Genomic DNA, 19602 nt, shown 5'->3' with positions numbered 1-19602 from the left:
GTTCAAAACTCTTTCCATTTCCTTCGACACTTTCTTCTTGTCGGTCGTCGAAGGTCCATCATCGAACATCATCGAACATCATTTCAAAAAATAAATCTTTTTTCTTGTTCTTTTCCTTTCTTCCCTCCTCCCACCACTACCACTTCCTCTGTCACCACTAACTCTCCTTCTCTGTTTCTTCTTTCTCATTTTGTCCTCTCTTTCCTTTTTCTTCTTCTCTCTACTGTGTTGAAAGATGGTTGTAGAGAGAGGTAAAAGAGTGTTGAGAGAGAGAAATGAAGAGAGTGACCGCAAAAAAAGAGAGAGGGAAGAAGAGATAAGGGAGAAGATAGAAGTGGTAGTGGTGGTGGGAGGGGCAAAAGAAAAAAAAGACATTATTTTTAGTTTAAACGATGGTCGACGACTGGTGACCGGCCGACCGACCTTCGGCAAGAAGAAAGTGAAAAGGGATAGCGAAGGAAAGATCTCTGAATAACAGGGTAGAAAAAGAAAATAGAAGTCAGCGGTTAAAGTTGATAGACAGAAATATGAAAAAATGAGACCAAAATGAAAGTTGGTCATCTTCGTTAGGGGTTATTTTTCGTGAGTTGGTTAGCTTTAGGGATCCAAAATAAAATTATCCCATTTTCACTTTCTCTCTAAATTATTAAATTTTTATATTTCATTCTATCTCTAGAACATTATTACCCATTTCACATCTTTTTTTTGTTTATATATACACAACCCAATTGAGACTTCTCCCTCGTCTCTCTAGCTACTCTCTATCTCTCTCTCTCTCTTATTTCTCTCTCTAGCTTTCCCTATTAAGTGATCTAGCTAAATTAATTCTTAGTTAAGAGAAATGGCTGGAATAGCTTTTGGAAGGTTTGATGATTCATTCAGTTTGGGGTCTCTTAAGGCCTATCTAGCTGAATTCATTTCTACTCTCCTTTTTGTCTTTGCTGGTGTTGGTTCTGCCATTGCTTATAGTAATTCACTCCCCTTTGTTTATATTATATACACACACATGTATTTGTCTAATATATAGTTTTTCTCTTTTTCATACAAGAATTTTTTATATTTTGATGTTGAAAGTCATGAGTATAATTTCTGAAAAGAGCGCCGACGAAAGATTTATACTTTTGTTCTTCCTAGTGTGATAATTTGGACGAATTTTTCTGCACCTTAAATGCATTCTAAGTAAATTTCAGCAAACACTCGTTTCAAAGGTTCGAGATTATAATATTTTAAGACCAAATCACTATCGAAAAATAGTGAACACTCACATATTTCTTTGCTAAATTTTAATCAAATTTGTTTTATTTTGTTAGAATATAGGATCAAATCATTTGATGAATTTGACAAATTGGGTTCTTGTCCAAATATTATTTTAATTCCTAATAATGATTAGTGATGTGGCTTTTTGTCTTTTCTAAATAAATAATTTTGTTAGGAAATGCTAGATAACCCAATCATGTCATCCTACTTAGTGGATAATTACAGTTGAACAACAAAATGAACGGTGCAGATTTTATCTAAATGTTTTTTTTTTCAATTGTGGTCAAATTGTACTTGTCCACTGAGTGGGTTGAAATTACTTGGTTATTTGGCACCTCCGATCTTGTTATGGATTTAAAATTGTAAAGTAATTCTGACTTTAGATTAAGTTTTACTAATTATAGAAACCTACTTAATTAGCTTAATGATTGGTTAGTTAACTAATTGAGTGTGACTATTAATTATGGTGCAGGCAAGTTGACTACAGGTGCACCTCTTGATCCATCTGGACTTCTTGCCATTGCAATTTGCCATGGATTTGCACTATTTGTTGCTGTGGCAATTGCTGCCAATATCTCAGGTGGACATGTCAATCCAGCTGTCACATTCGGATTGGCTCTAGGTGGACAGATCACCATCCTAACTGGCATCTTTTACTGGATTGCCCAACTTGTTGGTTCAATTGTTGCATGTTTTATTCTCAAGGCTGTCACTGGAGGATTGGTAAGCTTCATATATGAGTGTGATAACAGACTATTAAAATGACATAGGAGACTACAAAAGTAGATTTATCCCAGACTTAAATAGGAATAAAAACTACGGAGAGTGAAAAAATACATCGAGTGAGAGAGAGAGAGAGAGAAAAAGAGAGAGTTGACTCGGAAATGAATACCGTTAATTTCGTGTAGATCAGGAGTAGACTTTGACTTGTTGCCTCTTCTAGCATTACTCATAGATAGACAACTGCATATCCATAGATCTGTATAAATATATTATTGGCATTATCGACCTTAACAAATTTAACATAGTGACCCAAAAAAAATAGATAGATCTTTTGAAATATTATCGACATCTTGCATGTGATGGGACAATTCCGACAGGACCACCACCATCATGGCCCATAGCTCGTACCCATATCTCGAGATAGATGGAACATAAATGGTTGTATGCGGTTGTTGTTTTCCCCCCCACTAGTCTACCCCTTCGACCACTGAAACCACTAAAATATAGACCGGACAGTTTGAACTTCGAAGCTTCTGAATTAGCAGAGTAATCATATATTGACCTATAATAATGTTCTTCATCGGTGTTGTTGGAACAATTTTCAGGCGGTTCCGATCCACAGCCCTGCGGCCGGTGTAGGAGCAATCGAAGGAGTAGTAATGGAGATAGTGATCACATTTGCTTTGGTCTACACTGTGTATGCCACAGCTGCTGACCCCAAAAAGGGTTCTTTGGGCACCATTGCTCCCATTGCCATTGGTTTCATTGTTGGTGCTAACATTTTGGCTGCTGGGCCTTTCTCTGGTGGATCAATGAACCCAGCTCGTTCCTTCGGCCCAGCTGTTGCTAGTGGTGATTTCACAAGTAACTGGATTTACTGGGTCGGCCCACTCGTTGGTGGTGGTTTAGCTGGACTTATTTACGGAAATGTGTTTATTCACACCGGCGAACATGTTCCACTCACTAATGACTTCTGAAGTTACCGATGATGATGATTATCGAAGAAATTGTATTTCTAAATCAAGATTTGTTGTTTGTAATAAGTACTAAGTATAGGAGGAGGAGGAGGAGGAGGAGGAGGAGGGGGGATTCAGTTTTTTGTGATTTTTTTTTTTTTTTTTTAGCTTTCTCTTTTGTGATGTTATCTTTTCATTGAGTTTAATGTTTGAATGAGAATGTGTTTTCATTGAAATTAGAAGAAAAAAAATGTGGGGAACTTTTGCCGCTTACAACATGAATGGTGTTGTTTAGACACACCAATTACACTTTGACTTAGTCAATTTACTTTGACCAAGTCTAGTTTATTCAGACACCACTTTCTTCCCCACTTGTGTCCGGAACATGTGTAGCTAAAATATCTCTCTCTCCGACCCTTGTCGAGGGTTCCATGGCAAAAACCGTCGACCGAATGCGTCGAACAGTCACTAGGTAGGCTTCCTGTCATGGAGGTGGCATTTTCGTATGATGCGGGACTTTCCTGCCAATGGAGAGAGAAAGAGAGAGAGAGAGAAAGCGAGGTGAGATTGTTGATGCAAAGCACATCCACGCGTTTGATGGAAAATTTATACACACACATAAATGTTCTGAGCACCACCATATTAAAGGAAAGATCTGTAGTAGACTCACCCTGTTATTACTAGGCACTCATATATACAGGAATCCGGGTTGCCTATAGAACTTTCCAAGGGTTAAAACCATTGGAAGTTTTTTTTTTTGTTTTTTATAAAGATAGTACTAATGTTTGTAGGCACGAGCCCACCAATCTGAGTGATCATACAAAAATCCATTCAAGAGATGTTATAGGGAGATTACTGTTTCTCAATGGTCACTCGCTATCGAGAGAAATAATTGAACTAGAGAAGAAAAAAAAAAAAAAAAAGTAACCTTCTAGAACGAAGCCTTGGTTTCTTTTTATTTCTTCTTTGTTAAAAATATCAAGCTCTGTTTGTCTTGTAATTAATGAGAAAATCACCTTGTTGTCCAAATACTCCTAATCTTGCATTAACTTATTTACATTCATAATCTGAACCAAAATCAATCGGTTGACACCCACATAAAAATGAATTAATCGAATAATGGACGAAAAGGAAAAGTGAGGCCACCACCACCACACAGACAACCCAAACCAAACCACACCAAGTCAAGCCGAGTCTTTCTTTGTACTTTATAGCTTTTGGCGGACTTGATTGCTTATGTTTTCACACTTGACAATCTTAAGAAATTCTTGTCTAAAAAGAAATTATGTTAGTAGGTTGCTTGCTTTCAATATGATGAGGTAAGATAGGTTGTCATCTCCTCCTTCTCAATAATGGAGATGATATAATCTTGCTATTTTATTAGCTAGAGCCTATAGGATTAGAAAAATAGATTCTAAGGTCAAAAATAAATAAAAGGAATAAATGTCGCGGGTGAGACATGAGAGTAATTTAAGTCCAGTAATATTTTTCGATCCTACAAATTAGTCAATGGGTTTCAAGGGCATAATCATATATCTTGATAAGAATTTATTGAAAAAGTGCAGTTTATATTTTCATTCTTTTTCTGACAAAAAAAAAATGACATTAAATTGAGTTGACATTAAATTTACAAAGATAAAACAAAATACAAGAAAGAAGAAATGATGAAAACCTCTTTCATGGGGTAAATTATGTAGTTCAACAAAAAAAAAAAAAATGTATTTTGGGCTGACAATAAGAAATCAATAATTCAAATGGTCTAGAATCTTCCAATTGAGGTCCACATTTTCTTTATTATGATTTTGATCCCATGTATATTATATATGTTTTTTTGATGAGAAATGTATATTATATATGTTAGTTGTTAAAAATAATATTTGAATAACAATTGTATTTTTCTTACTAGTATATATTTTAATATACAAAAATAGTTTTTAATTTTTGTTGAAAATTTTAGTTTATGTATCTAGAATAGTTAAAGAGTAATGATGGGGACCAAGAAAAACTAGACAGACACTGGACATACATCTTATGTGACTTGTTGTGATTCGTATTTTTGATGATTCTGATCTATTAAACAACGAATCACGGCAAGTTACATAGGATGTATGTCCACAATCTGTCTCGTTTTTCTTGTTCCCTACCATTATTCATAGTTAAGAATTACATTTTTTTCCTTTTTCTCTTTTTTATTTGTTGAAGAAATCTTCGATAAACTTTACAATTTTATTTATTCTGAACTATTTAGTAACTTAAATACTTTCAACACACATAACAAAAAAAACTAGCATAAGTATCTAGTTCATTAACAAGAACTATAAAATGTTTGTATGTACATAATAGGGAGATTTTATTGACTTTAATGTCCAAAAACAAACAAAAATAAAATATAAAATAAATACAAAGATATTGTAGTGAAATTTCCTGGTGGCTGCTTTTCTTCACTCAAAAGTTTCCCTTTAAAGACTTATTCTAAGTTCACAACTACCTTCAATTATAGAGCTAACTCTCACCATCTCTCACTCTCTCATCTTCATCTTCTACTCACTACTCTCTCCGATTCCCTCCGGCCCTTCGTGACCGGAAAAATGGACCGGAAACTCCATGAAGTAGCTCTCAGCGGCGATATCAATACGTTTCTCGAACTTTTTCGAGAAAACGACAGAATTATTGAACAAACTACTCATAAATCCATGAACACTATCTTACATATTGCTTCAAGATTTGGGCACACTGATTTTGTTAAGGAAATCGTGAAGTTGAGGTGGGAAATGGTTTTAGGTGAAAATGAAAGTAAGGAAACACCACTGTTTGAAGCTTGTAGATATGGGCACCTCAGTATTGTGAAAATTTTGTTAGAGTCAGACCCTTTGGTTGCTTGTAAATTAAATGGTAAAAACGAAACCGTTTTATTAGTTTCTAGTAAGCATGGAAGACTTGATGTTGTGAAGCATTTTTTGTCGAGTTATCCATGGCTTTTGAGGTTGGATGAAGACTCTGTTTCGACTTCGTTACATGAAGCAGCATCCGGAGGTCATTTAGGTAAAATAAACATTATATATATATATATATATATATTCTAATATTGGTAAGCAAAAAAGTTTTGTTTGGCTCCCTAATTTAGGGTCAGTCCATAAATTATCCCTTGCTAGCTTTTTTAATTGTTCTTTACATCCATGAACCGTGTAGTCTATTCCTCTTATTATGTAGAAGAGGGAGGAGAGAAAAGGTACAAACAGGAGAATGCGGAGGAAAGTTCTCTCTCTTCTACGGACGATAGGCACACTCTCTCCCTCTCTCTTACCTTGTCGAATATGTCTATCAGCTAAGAGACCCTGTAAACTCTTTATCGCCAAACTAAGGGGTTTCTCTTTGTCTAGCTTTCTCTTAACCCAGTTGTCCTTGACTATGGATGAAGAGAGAATGAATGGGCAAAAAATACAACTGAAAAAGTTCAATTTTCAAAACTAAAAATAGAGCACTTGATAGTTTATGGACAAAATTGTTAAAAAGAGGACTAAACAGTGTACAAAACAAACTAAGGGGCCAAAGGAGCTAGTTGTCATAAACTTAGGGGCCAAACTGGAACTATTCCTTGTTTTTACTATAGTCATTACAAACCATTGATACACCAACAATCTAATAAGCTCAATAACTACCAAAATTAAACCTTTACAGAAACTGATCGAAAATCCAACTAAACTACTGTCCTAAAGCTCATCTAGCTACTTTATTTATACTCAATTTCAATAAATTTTCGATAGAATAAATGGGAAAACAACTATAATAAAGATACCAATCATGAATTTTTTACAACTTTTATTTCCTTACAATAATTGATTAGTGATTTCTAAATGTTTTTATCTACTTTTTACCAAAAAAATTTAGTATGAACGGTGGTTCTTTTTCCGTTACTATAACGGTGTTTACAGAAATCGTTAAAGAAATATTACAAGCGGAGCCAGAATTTGCATGGAAAAGAAACCCTCAAGGTTGTTCTCCATTACATTTAGCAGTAAACAAAGGACATGTTGGAATAACAAGAGAGCTTCTAAAGTTAGATTCAGATTTGTCTACCTTACAAGATAATGAAGGAAGAACTCCTCTCCATTGGGCAGCCATTAAAGGTCGAGTTAATATTCTCGACGAGATTCTATCGACGAGTCTTGAATCTGCAGAAATGTTAACGAACAACGGGGAAACCATTTTACATTTGGGTGTTAAGAATAACCAGTACGAAGCTATAAAATACTTGGTTGAAAGATTAAATATCACTAGGTTGGTTAACTTATCTGATAACAATGGCAACACTATCTTGCATCTTGCAAGTGCTGGGAAGCTTACTGCTGTAAGAATTACTTTCTCTCTCTTTCTCTCTCTTTACCTGTGATTGATTTCCGGTCCCATCTTTATGTCGTATATCAGACATCAATTTTCTCAATTCCATGAGCTACTACTGCCTGCTAAGAATCAATATGCAACAATTGAGTTAAAGCTCTGATACCATGATAAATTTGCAATGACATAATGAAAATGAGTTACTATTTACAGAGTTTTATGTTGAGGTTTTAGAGAGAATTTTTCCATGAGGGACTATCTTGTGAAACTTATTTTTTGTATCAGTAAGCATACTCTTAAGGGAGTGTAGGAAACCCGTAACACCTTGAACCCGAGACCTAGAGGGCAGAAATCAAGTTCGTGACCACTCCAGCCAAGGGCTGTTGGCCTATCTTGTGAAACTTGTTTCTGATTTCCTTCTATTTTGGTTGTTTCTTGTGAACAACAGATGGTTACGTACCTCATAAAGAGAACAGGTATTGATGTGAATATTCTTAACCGGAGGGGATTCACGGCCCTTGATGTGGTCGAGGGTGATGTAAGCAACTCTGGGGCACTTTTGCTTATTCCAGCCTTACAAGATGTAGGAGCGAAAAATGCAGATCAATTACCACCAAGATCGCCAGAAATTTCACGAGTTATGAATAGTTCAGCAAGATCAGCTGAAAATATGTTAAAAGCACCATCTTGGTGGTCGAAGAAAACAGTTGGGTCTCCATCCAATATCCACAGGCCAAAACGCCACAGTCACCGGAGAGAGAAGCAACTAGATCTCCACAGTGAAGGTCTTCGAAATGCTCGTAATACAATAATTATTGTAGCTGTTCTTATAGCCACTGTGACATTTGCTGCCGGAATCAATCCCCCTGGTGGTGTTTATCAAGATGGTTTAATGGCTGGCAAGTCAATTTTGGGGAAGACTACCCCTTATAAGATCTTTATGGTCTGTAACAATATCGCTTTGTTCTCATCACTTGGGATTGTCATTGTTCTAGTTAGTGTTATCCCATTTCGACGAAAATCAATGATGAAATTGTTGGTTATTACTCATAAGATCATGTGGATTTCTGTTTCCTTCATGGCAGTTGCTTATATTGCAGCAGCATGGATCACAACACGGCCGGGTCACGGGTCAACATGGTTGTTGATCACTGTGGTATCTATAGGAGGAGGATCTGTACTGTCTGTTTCTTTGGGTCTAGGTATTATGTTAATAAACCACTGGCTTAACAAAAGAGAACTGAGGAAACAAAAAGAAAAGAGAAAAGGAAGTCCTACCAGTAGTGTTAGCAGGGTCGATGAAGAAATGCAGAATATTAGGAAGCATCGTAGTCCTCATTCTAGCAACTCTGATGTCGAAAGCTCGGAAAGCATGGGCTATCATCCCTTCTGAATCTATTAAACTGCAAGACCATAAGAGACGGATGCAAATAAAGATTTTCAGAATAGGTAGACTGATTAATAGATAGGTAGATGGATTTCCTTTCAATTGGTAGATAGGTTGGTTTTTCTGTTCCTAGCTAGTACAAGTATTCTTGTTGTACTTAGTGCTTCCATGTATAAAATTTATTTAGATCTTCCATGTATAAAATTCGAGTATTCTTGTTCTATACTCGAATTATGAATTTTGAGGTGTTCGGTGTTTTGCTTCTAACAAACGAAGTCTCTCTAGGCATTAGATACATCGAAGTATATAAAAAAACGAAGTTCATATTATAACATGAATATGCACACGTTACATAATAAGAATATTATAACACAAGACTCTAGTAGTATTGTGAAAAGGTAAATTCAATAGGCATCAAGATGAATGACTATAATCCACTATATCCAAAGTTTGAAACTCACACTCATCGACATAAATTTAAAGTTGAATTTTAGGTTGCGTTTAGATATAACATGTACATTTAGTTTGAATCACGGGTTTTACAGGTATGACCAGTTCGATTTACAGAAACGACTTTCTCGAATATTAGTCTAGTCAGTGAATAAACCAGGACGCCTCTTGTGCACACATTTTGGGAACGGGTGGCCGTTACAATGGTAACATTCGATCAATCTTAGTACTCAATCTCCGTATTTCATGTTGGACATTTATCTAGTATCGACACTAGGAACAAAATTTCGATTTCGATCCAAATTTCGTGAACCTAATCTAAATTTCCAAAATATTTCGCAAATTTTCACTGAAAGTTGTGGAAATTTCATTCCTTGCCTGGAATATATTCTAGTAATAATATGGAGATTAGGGTTTGGAATTTAACACCAATAATTACTATTAGAAGCTACTTCGTCAAACAACAATGAAAGTTTACATATACACAATATTCATTCAAGAATAATCCAAATACAACTAAATTATACTGATAAAAGTAAACAAATACCAAGGAAAAAAAAAATAGCAGAGCTAATATGATTTAGAGAAGAAATTGAAGGTTGAGCTGAGCTACCCATATTCGAATTCAAACCCTAATAGACCAAAAATAAGGTCTAGAAAGAGAGAGAGAGAGAGAGAGAGAGAGAGAGAGAGAGCTTACATACTCAGGGTAAGGTCCCATTGGAAATTTCGCCGGACGGCAGTGGAAACTCGGTTTCCGGGCGGTCGGCGGCAGCTGGTATTTTCTGTAACGAGTTTAGGAGTCCTTTATTTTGTATAGATAATGGCACGGAGCAATGTTTATCGACACCATTGCTCTTGCTAAGAAAATTTGGAGGTCACACATTTGACATTCATCTCATAGAGGATGGTCTTTTATTGCTCTACATATTTATGAATCATCCCAACAAAGTCATTTGATAGTACAATGTCTACTCACGAAATTATGTAATTAAAAAGAATACCTTGACGCGACATCAAATTGTAACTTCAATTTATTTGTTAAATATATGTTAAGTGGTTTTGTCGTCGTTCAACAAATCTACTTATAGAAACTTAACAAGACATTTACACGAATTTGTATGGAAATTTATTTATTTATTTTTTCGTTTTGGACATTGAACTCCAAGAATTATTACATGTATATGGTAGTGATACATCATTCATCACGACACATTGTCAACTGAATGAGCACTATAATCACCAATTAAGATATTTTAGGCCTTAAAAACTTCTCAATAACTACCCTAACGCCATTATAGGAGGCTCAAAATCCATTCATTTCTATCTCTACCTTATTTAATTATTGTCTTATCTACACGAGATAAATTTCGATCACTAGATTGGATCCCACGAAGTCCTGGACTTAAGATGGGCGTCCGACCACTAAACCAGAGGGTGGTGGACACGTGGTAATTTATCGTAGATGGATAATCTCAGTTTTAAAGAGCACACAAATTAAAACCTCAAATTATCACATAAAACTCCATAAGACAATCTATAGTGTCATGTTAGAGTCATAAAACAATGTTTATGTTGTTTCTCTGGTCCGGATCGAGATTACGATCTCTCTCTGTCTTATCTAGATTAAGACGTAGTCTTAGTTTGAAGTAGAATACCTTTTTTTTCTTGATATTTACAGAGAGGACGATAAGTGAGTGATGACTATCAGTAGTCCTTTTTTCGGGTTTAACCAAGTTAGATGGAAAAGAATTTAGTTGAGGCGAGAAAAAATTATTTTTTCTTAAGAGATTTTACACTCATGTAACAATACCAACAGTTAGGATGTATGACTGAAGGATACACTACTATCCTTTCAGGGTTGTGGTGGTATTTCAAATTTCTCAAAATGGACGAGCCCTCGAGCTCTTTGACTGATGCAACTCGATCTTCTAAACGGTAAAAAATGTTTATGAAGTCACTCGGAAGCCTCTTAAAATTATAGAAATTTAAGGTCCACAAGTGATACTTACATCATGGACAAACAAACAATAATAATGTAAGTTATGGTATATAGTAAAGTCTTTATGTGTGTTACAACAACTATTCTTAACAGTGTAAATGTGTAAGTAAAAGAAAGCCTATGTTATCTATTAAAAGTCTTAGTTTGTTAAGGTTAATAAAGAAGGGTACATGTACACTTTTTTTTTTTTTTTGTAGGGTCCAATCATGAATCATCCAATGTTATGTGACCCTATTTAAGTTTGATAGCTACTAGAGGGGAAGTGGATAGTCCTCCCTTAAGTTCTTTTCCTTTTGGCTCTTGTTGGTGTGTAATCTCTTGTGATTCTCTTCTTGGAAATGGTCGGTTTAGTGGGTCTTCAGCTCACACTTTAGTTTTGTGTGATTTCATCCAAGTCTTCATTGGGTACAAAAATAATGAAGGATATAAGATGATGAAAAGATAACTAGAGGTGCTCAAAAGGCTGGGCCCGCCCGGTTTGGGCCCGGGACCGGCCCGTTCCGTACGGAAAACGGGCCAGGTTAATCCGTGTTCTGTCCCCGACCCGGGCTGGACTTCAATTTTAGGCCCGACGGGCTAGGCCCTACCGGAAAAGCTTGGGTTGAGCCCGACAACTTGTTTTTTTTTCCTTCCTTTTTTTAAATATTTGTATTCCTCCTAATGATTTATATCCTAGTTAGAAAATGTACCAACTTAAGTTGGAGAAAAAAAAATTGATAAGCTTTAAAAAATCTTATCTAAAAATAAATTTAGATATCTAAAAAAAAAAATATTTGCAAAAAGTTATCTAAAAATTTCTCTTTAAACATATTATATAAGAAAATAGCAAGAAATTTTCCGAGTCAAAACAAGGGCACATTTTGTTTTCTCTTTTAACCTGAGGACTGAAGATTTTCAATTTTCACTTTCGGATGCAATAGCTGTTATTCCTTACACTTATTTGTTGTATTACATAAATAATATATTTTTATATAGTAGTTTTGTCGCTTGTCTTACAAGTAAGTAGGATATGAACATGTGATTACTAGCTTGTTTGTCGCAGTCAAGATAATTAATTATGATGGTTATCGTGTTGTCAATGTTAAATCTTTGTTGCATAAAATGTCAATTTAGCCAGATTAACGTTAGCTTAATTTAATATTAATTTATAGTTTAAGTGTTAATCACATGGTCTTAACTCTCAGACCAAAAAACAAAACGGGTTACCTGACTAATGCCTCACTAATTCAAACATCAACCCCCAAAAAATTGAGTTAAGGTCAACGAGGAAAAATAGAAAATACTTATCGATGCATCAAATATTCAACTAGACACCAAGATCTCATATATTCGGGAGTGATTACAAAATATAATAATAAGCAATTGTTGTCTACTCCCTGTACAATATCGTTAAGGTGATGGGACTAATTTTGTACAATCCGCTTATCTCAAACTTTTGTGTTGAGGTCAGTTCTATCTACGGATCACATTGCCGATGTCATGCACTATTTTAGATGGCGAGCTGGAGGTACGGTCTTGAAGTTTATGTAGAGTATGTTTTGATTAGATGTTAATATTTCATACAGAAAAGCAATAAATTTCTTAATAATTGAAATTCAAAGTATTTTATAAGAAATTTCCCTAACATATATCATTAAGTAGTAATTTTATTTTATTTTTTAATAAGTAACTGATCAACTCTTGTCACTTTCCTTCATCAAAAAAAACTCTTGTCACTTTAAATTACATCTTTATATATTCTCCAATAATACATGGTAGGTAAGAAAATCATTAAATGTTAATAAATTTTTTTTTTTACTTTTAGCAAGTAATAAGTCCTCCAAAAAAAAAAACAAGTAAGAAGTCAAATCTACTAATTCTTATGCCCTTTCAAAAGTTGAAATTGCATCTAAATACAATCACCCTAATGGGGCATGTTAGGTAATCTCTTATCCTTAACAAAAAAAAAAAAAAAAGGTAATCTCTTATGAATAAAACCATTTTGAAATGGAAGTCATTGAATGTGCTCCAATATGTACTCCCACAAAGCCCACGTAGTAAAAGGGAATAAAAAAAAGAATTTTTGAGCTTATAGTCCCAAAAGCGGGACGTAATATGACATTTAGTCCACTCTAATCTCATTAAGGGTTTGAAAACCAAAATAATATTGTAAATGGATATCTAGTCCAATGGTATACATCTAGAGAGGAAACACAAATCTTTAAAATATATATTAATTCATAATACCTAATATAACCTTCCTCATATATTATATCTGATTTACCAACAAAATCTTTGAATATCTTTTTTCATTTTTATCTCACACATTCTCTCTCCAATCGTTTCTATTCAAAGTAATGTTAGCTTCATTATCTTCAGTAACGGAAACAATTTATTTTCTCTCACTAAAACCGATTCACTTAATAAATCTCCATTAAACTCAGAAATCTTGTTTCCTCTTCATTAGATTGTTGTGCAAACATTCATCCTTTATCAGGTTTGACACTGTGAAATTGATTATAATCATCATTGTTGGGATCTAATATTGTTTCTCATGTTAAATTATCAGATTATGTTGCTCTATTATGGATCATATCAGATTTATGATCCAATTCTATAAGATCTGTTTACTAATTCGTTAACTTGTAATGTATGATGTTTATTTTCTCTCTCTAAAATTTTCATAACTATTTTAGATCTTGATGTTTATTCCTTATTCAACGATTCCTTCAAATTTGATATTTTATGTTTGCATTCAATGATAATATCATATTTCTTTAGATTTATGTTTAATCTTCAGTAGTTTATGATATTTCTTCAGATCAGATTTATCCATCCGTATAACTTTGGAACCCGGTGATTATCCGTACGGTTTCTCATAACAGAATATACAATATAGGTAACGTAAGATATATTCCCATACATTACAGTACATTACGCAAAATTTCCAGTAAGTTGTTATTATTACTGAATGGTATATATGTGTATTTATCATACAAATTATACGTACTTTATCAATAATATCAAAAACATTTTACCAAAAGTTCATATAGTATGAAAAATTTATCCAACATTTCTCGTCATTTTTTTCCCAGAACAGTTACTAAAAGTGCACATAAATTATGTATTATTTATTTACCATTACGCGTACTTTTTACACAAAAGAGTAGTCTTGTTAAGCTTACCAAACTACTCAAAACCTTCAAATATTGTCAAAATTTGACAAACATTATAAATAATTTACGGAACTGTACATGTAGTTTATAATACAATATATTATTTTTTTTAATGTATGTTTATTTATGTGTGTAGATTTGATATAACAGATGAAATCTTAAACAGAATCATCAAATCAAAGTAAGTCAACGAAACTAAAACCTGATGGCTAGAATAAAATATTTACTGAAGTTGGTCAGTTGTTTCCTGGTGGTGCAGAAGCATTTGGATATGCTCTTCGACAATATAGTGTAACTGTTGTTTATCCTGCTGAAGATTACAAATGGAGAGTACATGGATGAGCACCATTTTTGAACCAGGGAAGATTTTGTACGTTTTTTTGTAATAGAATGTAAACGATGTGTGATGTAAAAGAAATTATGTGTAATTTATTGAACAAGACCCACTTACATTTGATAAATTACGTTGTATACATGACAAATGATGGTTTCCTCGTCTTAAATAACACATAATTTACGTATTTGTTTCATAATTTGTATTCGATGTGTATTTATGTATGAGTAAAAACAAAAACAAATGTTGCTTTAATGTTCCCAGAAAAATATACTATTTTCAAATCTGAAAGTTGAGTGAGAGAAAGTGATATATATGTTTTGTATATTAACCCCCAAATCACGCTAAATTGATCCTAGAAAATATACTCTTTCCAAATCTGAAAGTTAAGTAAGAGAAAATTAATTTGAATCGAAATTTTTTTTACATAGCAAGATAGAGAAAATTGATTTGGTTTCCAAATCTGTAAAGAAGACTGAGAGAAAATTAATTTAGAAATATCTGTGGTGATGGCGTTTTGTTTTGGTTAGGATTTTGGATTCTGATTGATTCGGATAATAGGAGAGAGAAAATTTGATTTCCAAATCTGTTGAGAGGAGAGAGAAATTATGATTTGTTTCAATTTATTTTTTGCTAATAAATTCCCCAAATCACGCTCAAATCTATCTTTTCAAAACGCGAGAAATTTGAGCGTCGGACATTGACAGTACTGTGTTTAGAAAGTGAGAGTTTTTATGTCCATATGTAAAAAGACTAAATATCAATATTTTGAGAGTTTTCGTAAACCTTTTTTTTTTTTTTTGCACATTATTTTGGTCTACATACATGTGGACCCATAAAAAAAAATAGAAGGTGCATGGGTAGGACCTGCTTTGTAAAATACAAGGGCAATCTGAAGGAAGACAAATAATCTAAAAACCAAGGAAGCCACAAAATACAAGGCAAATCCCATGTGACTCCAAAACAGATCCCTCAAATACAGAGCTTCAAATTATTCATTTCCTCTTCTTATTACCTTTCTTCTTTCTTTCATCTCTCAATCATTCAACCTTTCCTCTTACCAATACCTCACTCTCTCTCTCTCTCTACCCTTTCTCTCCCTACCCTTTCTCTCTCTACCCTTTCTTTCTCAAGATCTATAGACCTACACTAGTGAAGAGCTTGAGTTGACAAAGAAAGAAGAGGAACCATGGAGGTTTCTTCTTCAGATCTTCAACAATCAACCTCTTCTAAGCCTAAGGGTGGTCTTATAACTATGCCCTTTATCATAGGTACATACATTTTTATACACATGATTTACTTACTCTACTCTGAGCATAATTTCCCTGTTTTTCTTTTCATTTTTATTGAGCTACATTTTTTCACATATGTCCTTAATCATCATAGAAGAGGCTACAAAATTAGACCTACACCTAAACAGGAATACGGTAGGTCTATCTAGAGTGAAAAAGTTGAAGTTTACTCGGAAGTAGTGACAGTTGATCTCGTGTAAGTCTGGAGTAGGCTGAAATAACAATGAGCTAACTAATTGACTCTGTATTTTTTGTTTTCAGTGAATGAAGCTTTCGAAAAAGTAGCAAGTTATGGACTATTACCAAACATGATATTATATTTGATGAAAGATTATCATATGAATGTAGCAACAGGGACAAGTATTTTATCACTATGGTCTGCTGTTACAAATTTTATGCCTATTGTTGGAGCTTTCTTTAGTGATTCTTATTTGGGACGGTTTCGAACCATTGCTTTGGGTTCTTTTTCTAGTCTTCTTGTAAGTAATTTCAATCACCATTATATTGTTTTTTTTTTTTAATCTTACAATTAAAATCTAGAAATGGGTCTAATTTGACCAAGAAAAGTGGATCTGGTCGAATTGGTTCGAATTTAAAAAACACCCATTGAAATATTCACATCGATTCGCGTTTTGGAGTTTTAATAGTTGTGTTTTTTTTTAATATATCTATTGAGAATGGTTGAAAACCAATTGAGTTGAGATGTGTTCATTGTGTGACCAGAGTATATGTTTGTGGCTCACCAAGATGCCCAAATTCCTATGCGAAGTTTCTGTTATGTGAGCGCGCTTAGCATAGAGGTTTAAGCATCGCATTTGTAATGCCATAGTTATCCGTTCAATTCCAATATACTCTCTTTGTTCGATATTAGAATAAATTTTAGAACAAGGGTAGTTAGATTGAATCGTAGAGGAATTCAATCGGTTCTCCGTTCACCTCAATAAAATTGTTGGCCTATTACGTGTGGGCCTAAATCTGATGCCATGTAAAGTTTATACGAATAATCAGACTCAAACTTACTTACCAGTGAGGGCAGAGGTCGTAAAATTGTTTTATTTTTTTATAGCATGAGATTTCATTTTTCCTATGTGTGATTGTTCTTGTTTCGATTAAGTTTCACCCAAACTGAAGTATATTGCGAATTTCTGGCTATTTTGGTAGGGAATGATTCTTCTATGGTTAACAACAATGTTTCCACGATCAAAGCCTCCTCTTTGTGACATATTATCTGGAAATTGCAAATCAGGGACACCATCTCAACTCACACTCTTATTCTCATCTTTTGTTCTCATGTCTATTGGAGCTGGTGGAATTAGACCTTGTTCATTAGCTTTTGGTGCAGATCAAATACAAAGGCGAAATGATCATAAAAGTAATGATAGACTTTTACAAAGTTTCTTTAACTGGTATTATGCTTCGACGGCTTCTTCGGTGGTTATCGCTCTTACTCTTATAGTTTATATTCAAGATCATTTTGGATGGAAATTGGGTTTCGGAGTTCCTGTGATTCTTATGTTCTTATCTGCTGCATTGTTCCTCTTAGCTTCACCGTATTATATAAAAGTGAGTTCTAATAAGAGTTTATTCAGTGGATTTGCTCATGTTATCGTCGCTTCGTTTAGAAACAAGCATTTCTCATTGCCACCCAAAGATGCAGATGGATCTTTTCATCACAACATAGACTCCAATCTTGCTCGTCTTGCCCCAACACAAAAACTAAGGTATGTATACATATATATTATGCGCAATCCATTCGCATTATCCCATATCGCCTAAGAATTAGAGTTTGTAAAGTTGATCAATAATGAACAACTCTTTTCTTGCAAGCCGGTATTGAAGGAGAGTAAGGTCCAACAGGCTCGAACATGGTATTAGAGTTGCGGAGAGTAAGGTCCAACCGGCTGGATCATGGTATTAGAGTTGCTAGCGACTCTGAATGAGTCGGGACTTCATAACCTTAGCCCTATGTGGAAAGGGAGTAGTGAGTGACTGCTAACCTGACGTTGAGGGGAGATATCAACATTATCCCACATCGCCTGCGCATTAGATAAGTCTCGGGCAACCCTTTCCCTGAGAACCGTGTTTCAAGGAAAGGAATGCCCGACGGGCTCTAATACAATCCACCACATTATATGCATGGAAAGTCCTTTGAACAAGTAGTTATGATGTATATTTCATTACTATCTCCAGGTTTCTGAACAAAGCATGCATCATTATAGATCCTGATAAAGACTTAAAACCTGATGGAACAGCTTCGAATCCATGGAGACTATGCACAGTCGATCAAGTAGAAGAACTAAAATCACTACTAAAAGTGATTCCAATTTGGTCAACTAGTATCATATTGGGAGTAACCATGAGCCAATCAACATTCCCTTTACTCCAAGCAAACACCATGGATAGACATCTTACTTCGAAATTTCAAGTTCCGGCCGGTTCATTCACTGTGTTCATGGTACTAACTTTAACAATTTGGGTTGCTATATACGATCGTTTAATCCTCCCGTTACTCATAAAACTTACAGGAAGACCTTATGGTTTAAGTCTAAAAGAACGAATGGGTATCGGATTAGTACTTTCGATAATGTCAACATCCGTATCAGCAATTGTTGAAGGAGTTCGTCGAAGAAGAGCTATTCAACTAGGGTTTTTAGACAACCCATACGGCGTTCTAAATATGTCGGCGTTTTGGCTTGTTCCGCAGTATAGTTTAAGTGGTTTGGCTGAAGCTTTTAATGCAATAGCGCAAACTGAGTTCTTTTACTCTGAGTTTCCTAATAGTATGTCAAGTATTGGAACATCACTTGTGGGTTTAGGGTTAGCTTTTGGAAACCTATTTGTAGGTGTTATAGTGAATATTGTTGATGATATAACTAAGAAGGGAGGAAAAGAGAGTTGGGTTTCAAATAACCTAAATAGAGGTCACTATGACTATTACTATTGGGTTATTACAGTTTTGAGTGTTGTGAATTTTCTATATTTTCTTGTGTGTAGTTGGGCTTATGGGCCTTGTGAAGGAGAGAGAAGAAAAGTTGATGGAGAGAGAGAAGAAATGAAGAAAGAAGAAGAAAAAGTGATGTCTAAGTCTAAGGAATTGGAAATGATAGCTTCAAGTTGATTGATTTGTATATAGTTATATGGATTGGTAGGTAACTATTTACAAATTCTATTTATCTTTTTTATTGGTTGTTATACATACACATTATTTCTATAAAATTGTTTTCTTTTTTCTCTTAGAATTAGAAGTCAATTTTTTTTTGATGAGATAAATTAGAAGTCAATTGGGGAAAATTTTGTGATAGCTTATAATTTGTTGTATAAACTTTGGAAGTTTTAAGCTTATAATTCACAGAGCCGTAACATATGTCTTTTCACTTAAAATACCAGTGTTTGAGAAAATAATTCAATTTTTCTAGTAGGAAAAATTGTTGTTTGTTTGCTGCATTTACTTAATATTTTCCACACATTATGATAGAATTTCACACAATATTGGACAAAATTTTGCACTTGTTGTTCCTATTTTTTTTTTTTTACCATTACTTGAGTACTATTATATTTCAAATCAATATTATAGTAATATCTAGTATGCTTTTAACCGACTGTAGTTTTACCTTCTCTTGTTTTAACATAAAATTGTTATAACAAGAGCAAGTCCAATGTAGGTGCTTAGACTAAGCTCCCCAATGTTGGGAGCTCCTGAATTTATTC

At 34.3% G+C, this 19602-nt stretch overlaps 3 protein-coding genes and 1 long non-coding RNA gene across 4 annotated transcripts; 3 read left to right on the top strand and 1 right to left on the bottom strand.

Moving 5' to 3' along the window:
• Positions 1-237: 237 nt before the first annotated feature.
• On the top strand, positions 238-3313 carry LOC147540554 (aquaporin TIP2-1). The gene is made up of 3 exons (XM_086641373.1): positions 238-968; positions 1730-1980; positions 2586-3313. The coding sequence occupies exons 1-3, from the start codon at positions 842-844 to the stop codon at positions 2955-2957; spliced, it is 750 nt and encodes a 249-aa protein (XP_086497499.1). The 5' UTR covers positions 238-841; the 3' UTR covers positions 2958-3313.
• Positions 3314-5344: 2031 nt separating this feature from the next.
• LOC147540553 (uncharacterized) lies at positions 5345-8855 on the top strand. The gene is made up of 3 exons (XM_086644738.1): positions 5345-5978; positions 6869-7284; positions 7723-8855. Exons 1-3 carry the CDS (start codon positions 5525-5527, stop codon positions 8665-8667), a joined length of 1815 nt encoding a protein of 604 aa, XP_086500864.1. The 5' UTR covers positions 5345-5524; the 3' UTR covers positions 8668-8855.
• Positions 6707-10002, bottom strand: LOC147540552 (uncharacterized). The gene is made up of 3 exons (XR_015226394.1): positions 9812-10002; positions 8553-8677; positions 6707-7396 (listed from the first exon to the last, which is right to left on the bottom strand). It is a non-coding gene; the product is annotated as an uncharacterized LOC147540552 (long non-coding RNA).
• Positions 10003-15449: 5447 nt separating this feature from the next.
• Positions 15450-19127, top strand: LOC147540551 (protein NRT1/ PTR FAMILY 1.2-like). Its single transcript, XM_086644737.1, has 4 exons — positions 15450-15873; positions 16156-16373; positions 17056-17615; positions 18085-19127. Exons 1-4 carry the CDS (start codon positions 15792-15794, stop codon positions 19010-19012), a joined length of 1788 nt encoding a protein of 595 aa, XP_086500863.1. The 5' UTR covers positions 15450-15791; the 3' UTR covers positions 19013-19127.
• Positions 19128-19602: the final 475 nt, after the last annotated feature.

Source organism: Eschscholzia californica, unplaced genomic scaffold, assembly GCF_041429995.1.
Source record: "Eschscholzia californica isolate CP2 unplaced genomic scaffold, dmEscCali1.0.p SCAF_5, whole genome shotgun sequence".
Taxonomy (NCBI): Eukaryota; Viridiplantae; Streptophyta; class Magnoliopsida; order Ranunculales; family Papaveraceae; genus Eschscholzia; species Eschscholzia californica.
The sequence above is the reverse complement of the archived record's forward strand: the minus strand, read 5'-3'. Positions and strand labels throughout refer to the sequence as shown.

Excerpts from the sequence above, each read along its gene's own strand:
- LOC147540554 (XM_086641373.1), top strand. The coding sequence starts at position 842 with ATGGCTGGAATAGCTTTTGGAAGGTTTGATGATTCATTCAGTTTGGGG. Across the intron at positions 969-1,729 it reads TGGTTCTGCCATTGCTTATA|GCAAGTTGACTACAGGTGCA; the intron begins GTAATTCACTCC and ends ATTATGGTGCAG. Across the intron at positions 1,981-2,585 it reads AGGCTGTCACTGGAGGATTG|GCGGTTCCGATCCACAGCCC; the intron begins GTAAGCTTCATA and ends AACAATTTTCAG.
- LOC147540553 (XM_086644738.1), top strand. The coding sequence starts at position 5,525 with ATGGACCGGAAACTCCATGAAGTAGCTCTCAGCGGCGATATCAATACG. Across the intron at positions 5,979-6,868 it reads AGCATCCGGAGGTCATTTAG|AAATCGTTAAAGAAATATTA; the intron begins GTAAAATAAACA and ends CGGTGTTTACAG. Across the intron at positions 7,285-7,722 it reads GTGCTGGGAAGCTTACTGCT|ATGGTTACGTACCTCATAAA; the intron begins GTAAGAATTACT and ends TGTGAACAACAG.
- LOC147540551 (XM_086644737.1), top strand. The coding sequence starts at position 15,792 with ATGGAGGTTTCTTCTTCAGATCTTCAACAATCAACCTCTTCTAAGCCT. Across the intron at positions 16,374-17,055 it reads GTTCTTTTTCTAGTCTTCTT|GGAATGATTCTTCTATGGTT; the intron begins GTAAGTAATTTC and ends CTATTTTGGTAG. Across the intron at positions 17,616-18,084 it reads GCCCCAACACAAAAACTAAG|GTTTCTGAACAAAGCATGCA; the intron begins GTATGTATACAT and ends TACTATCTCCAG.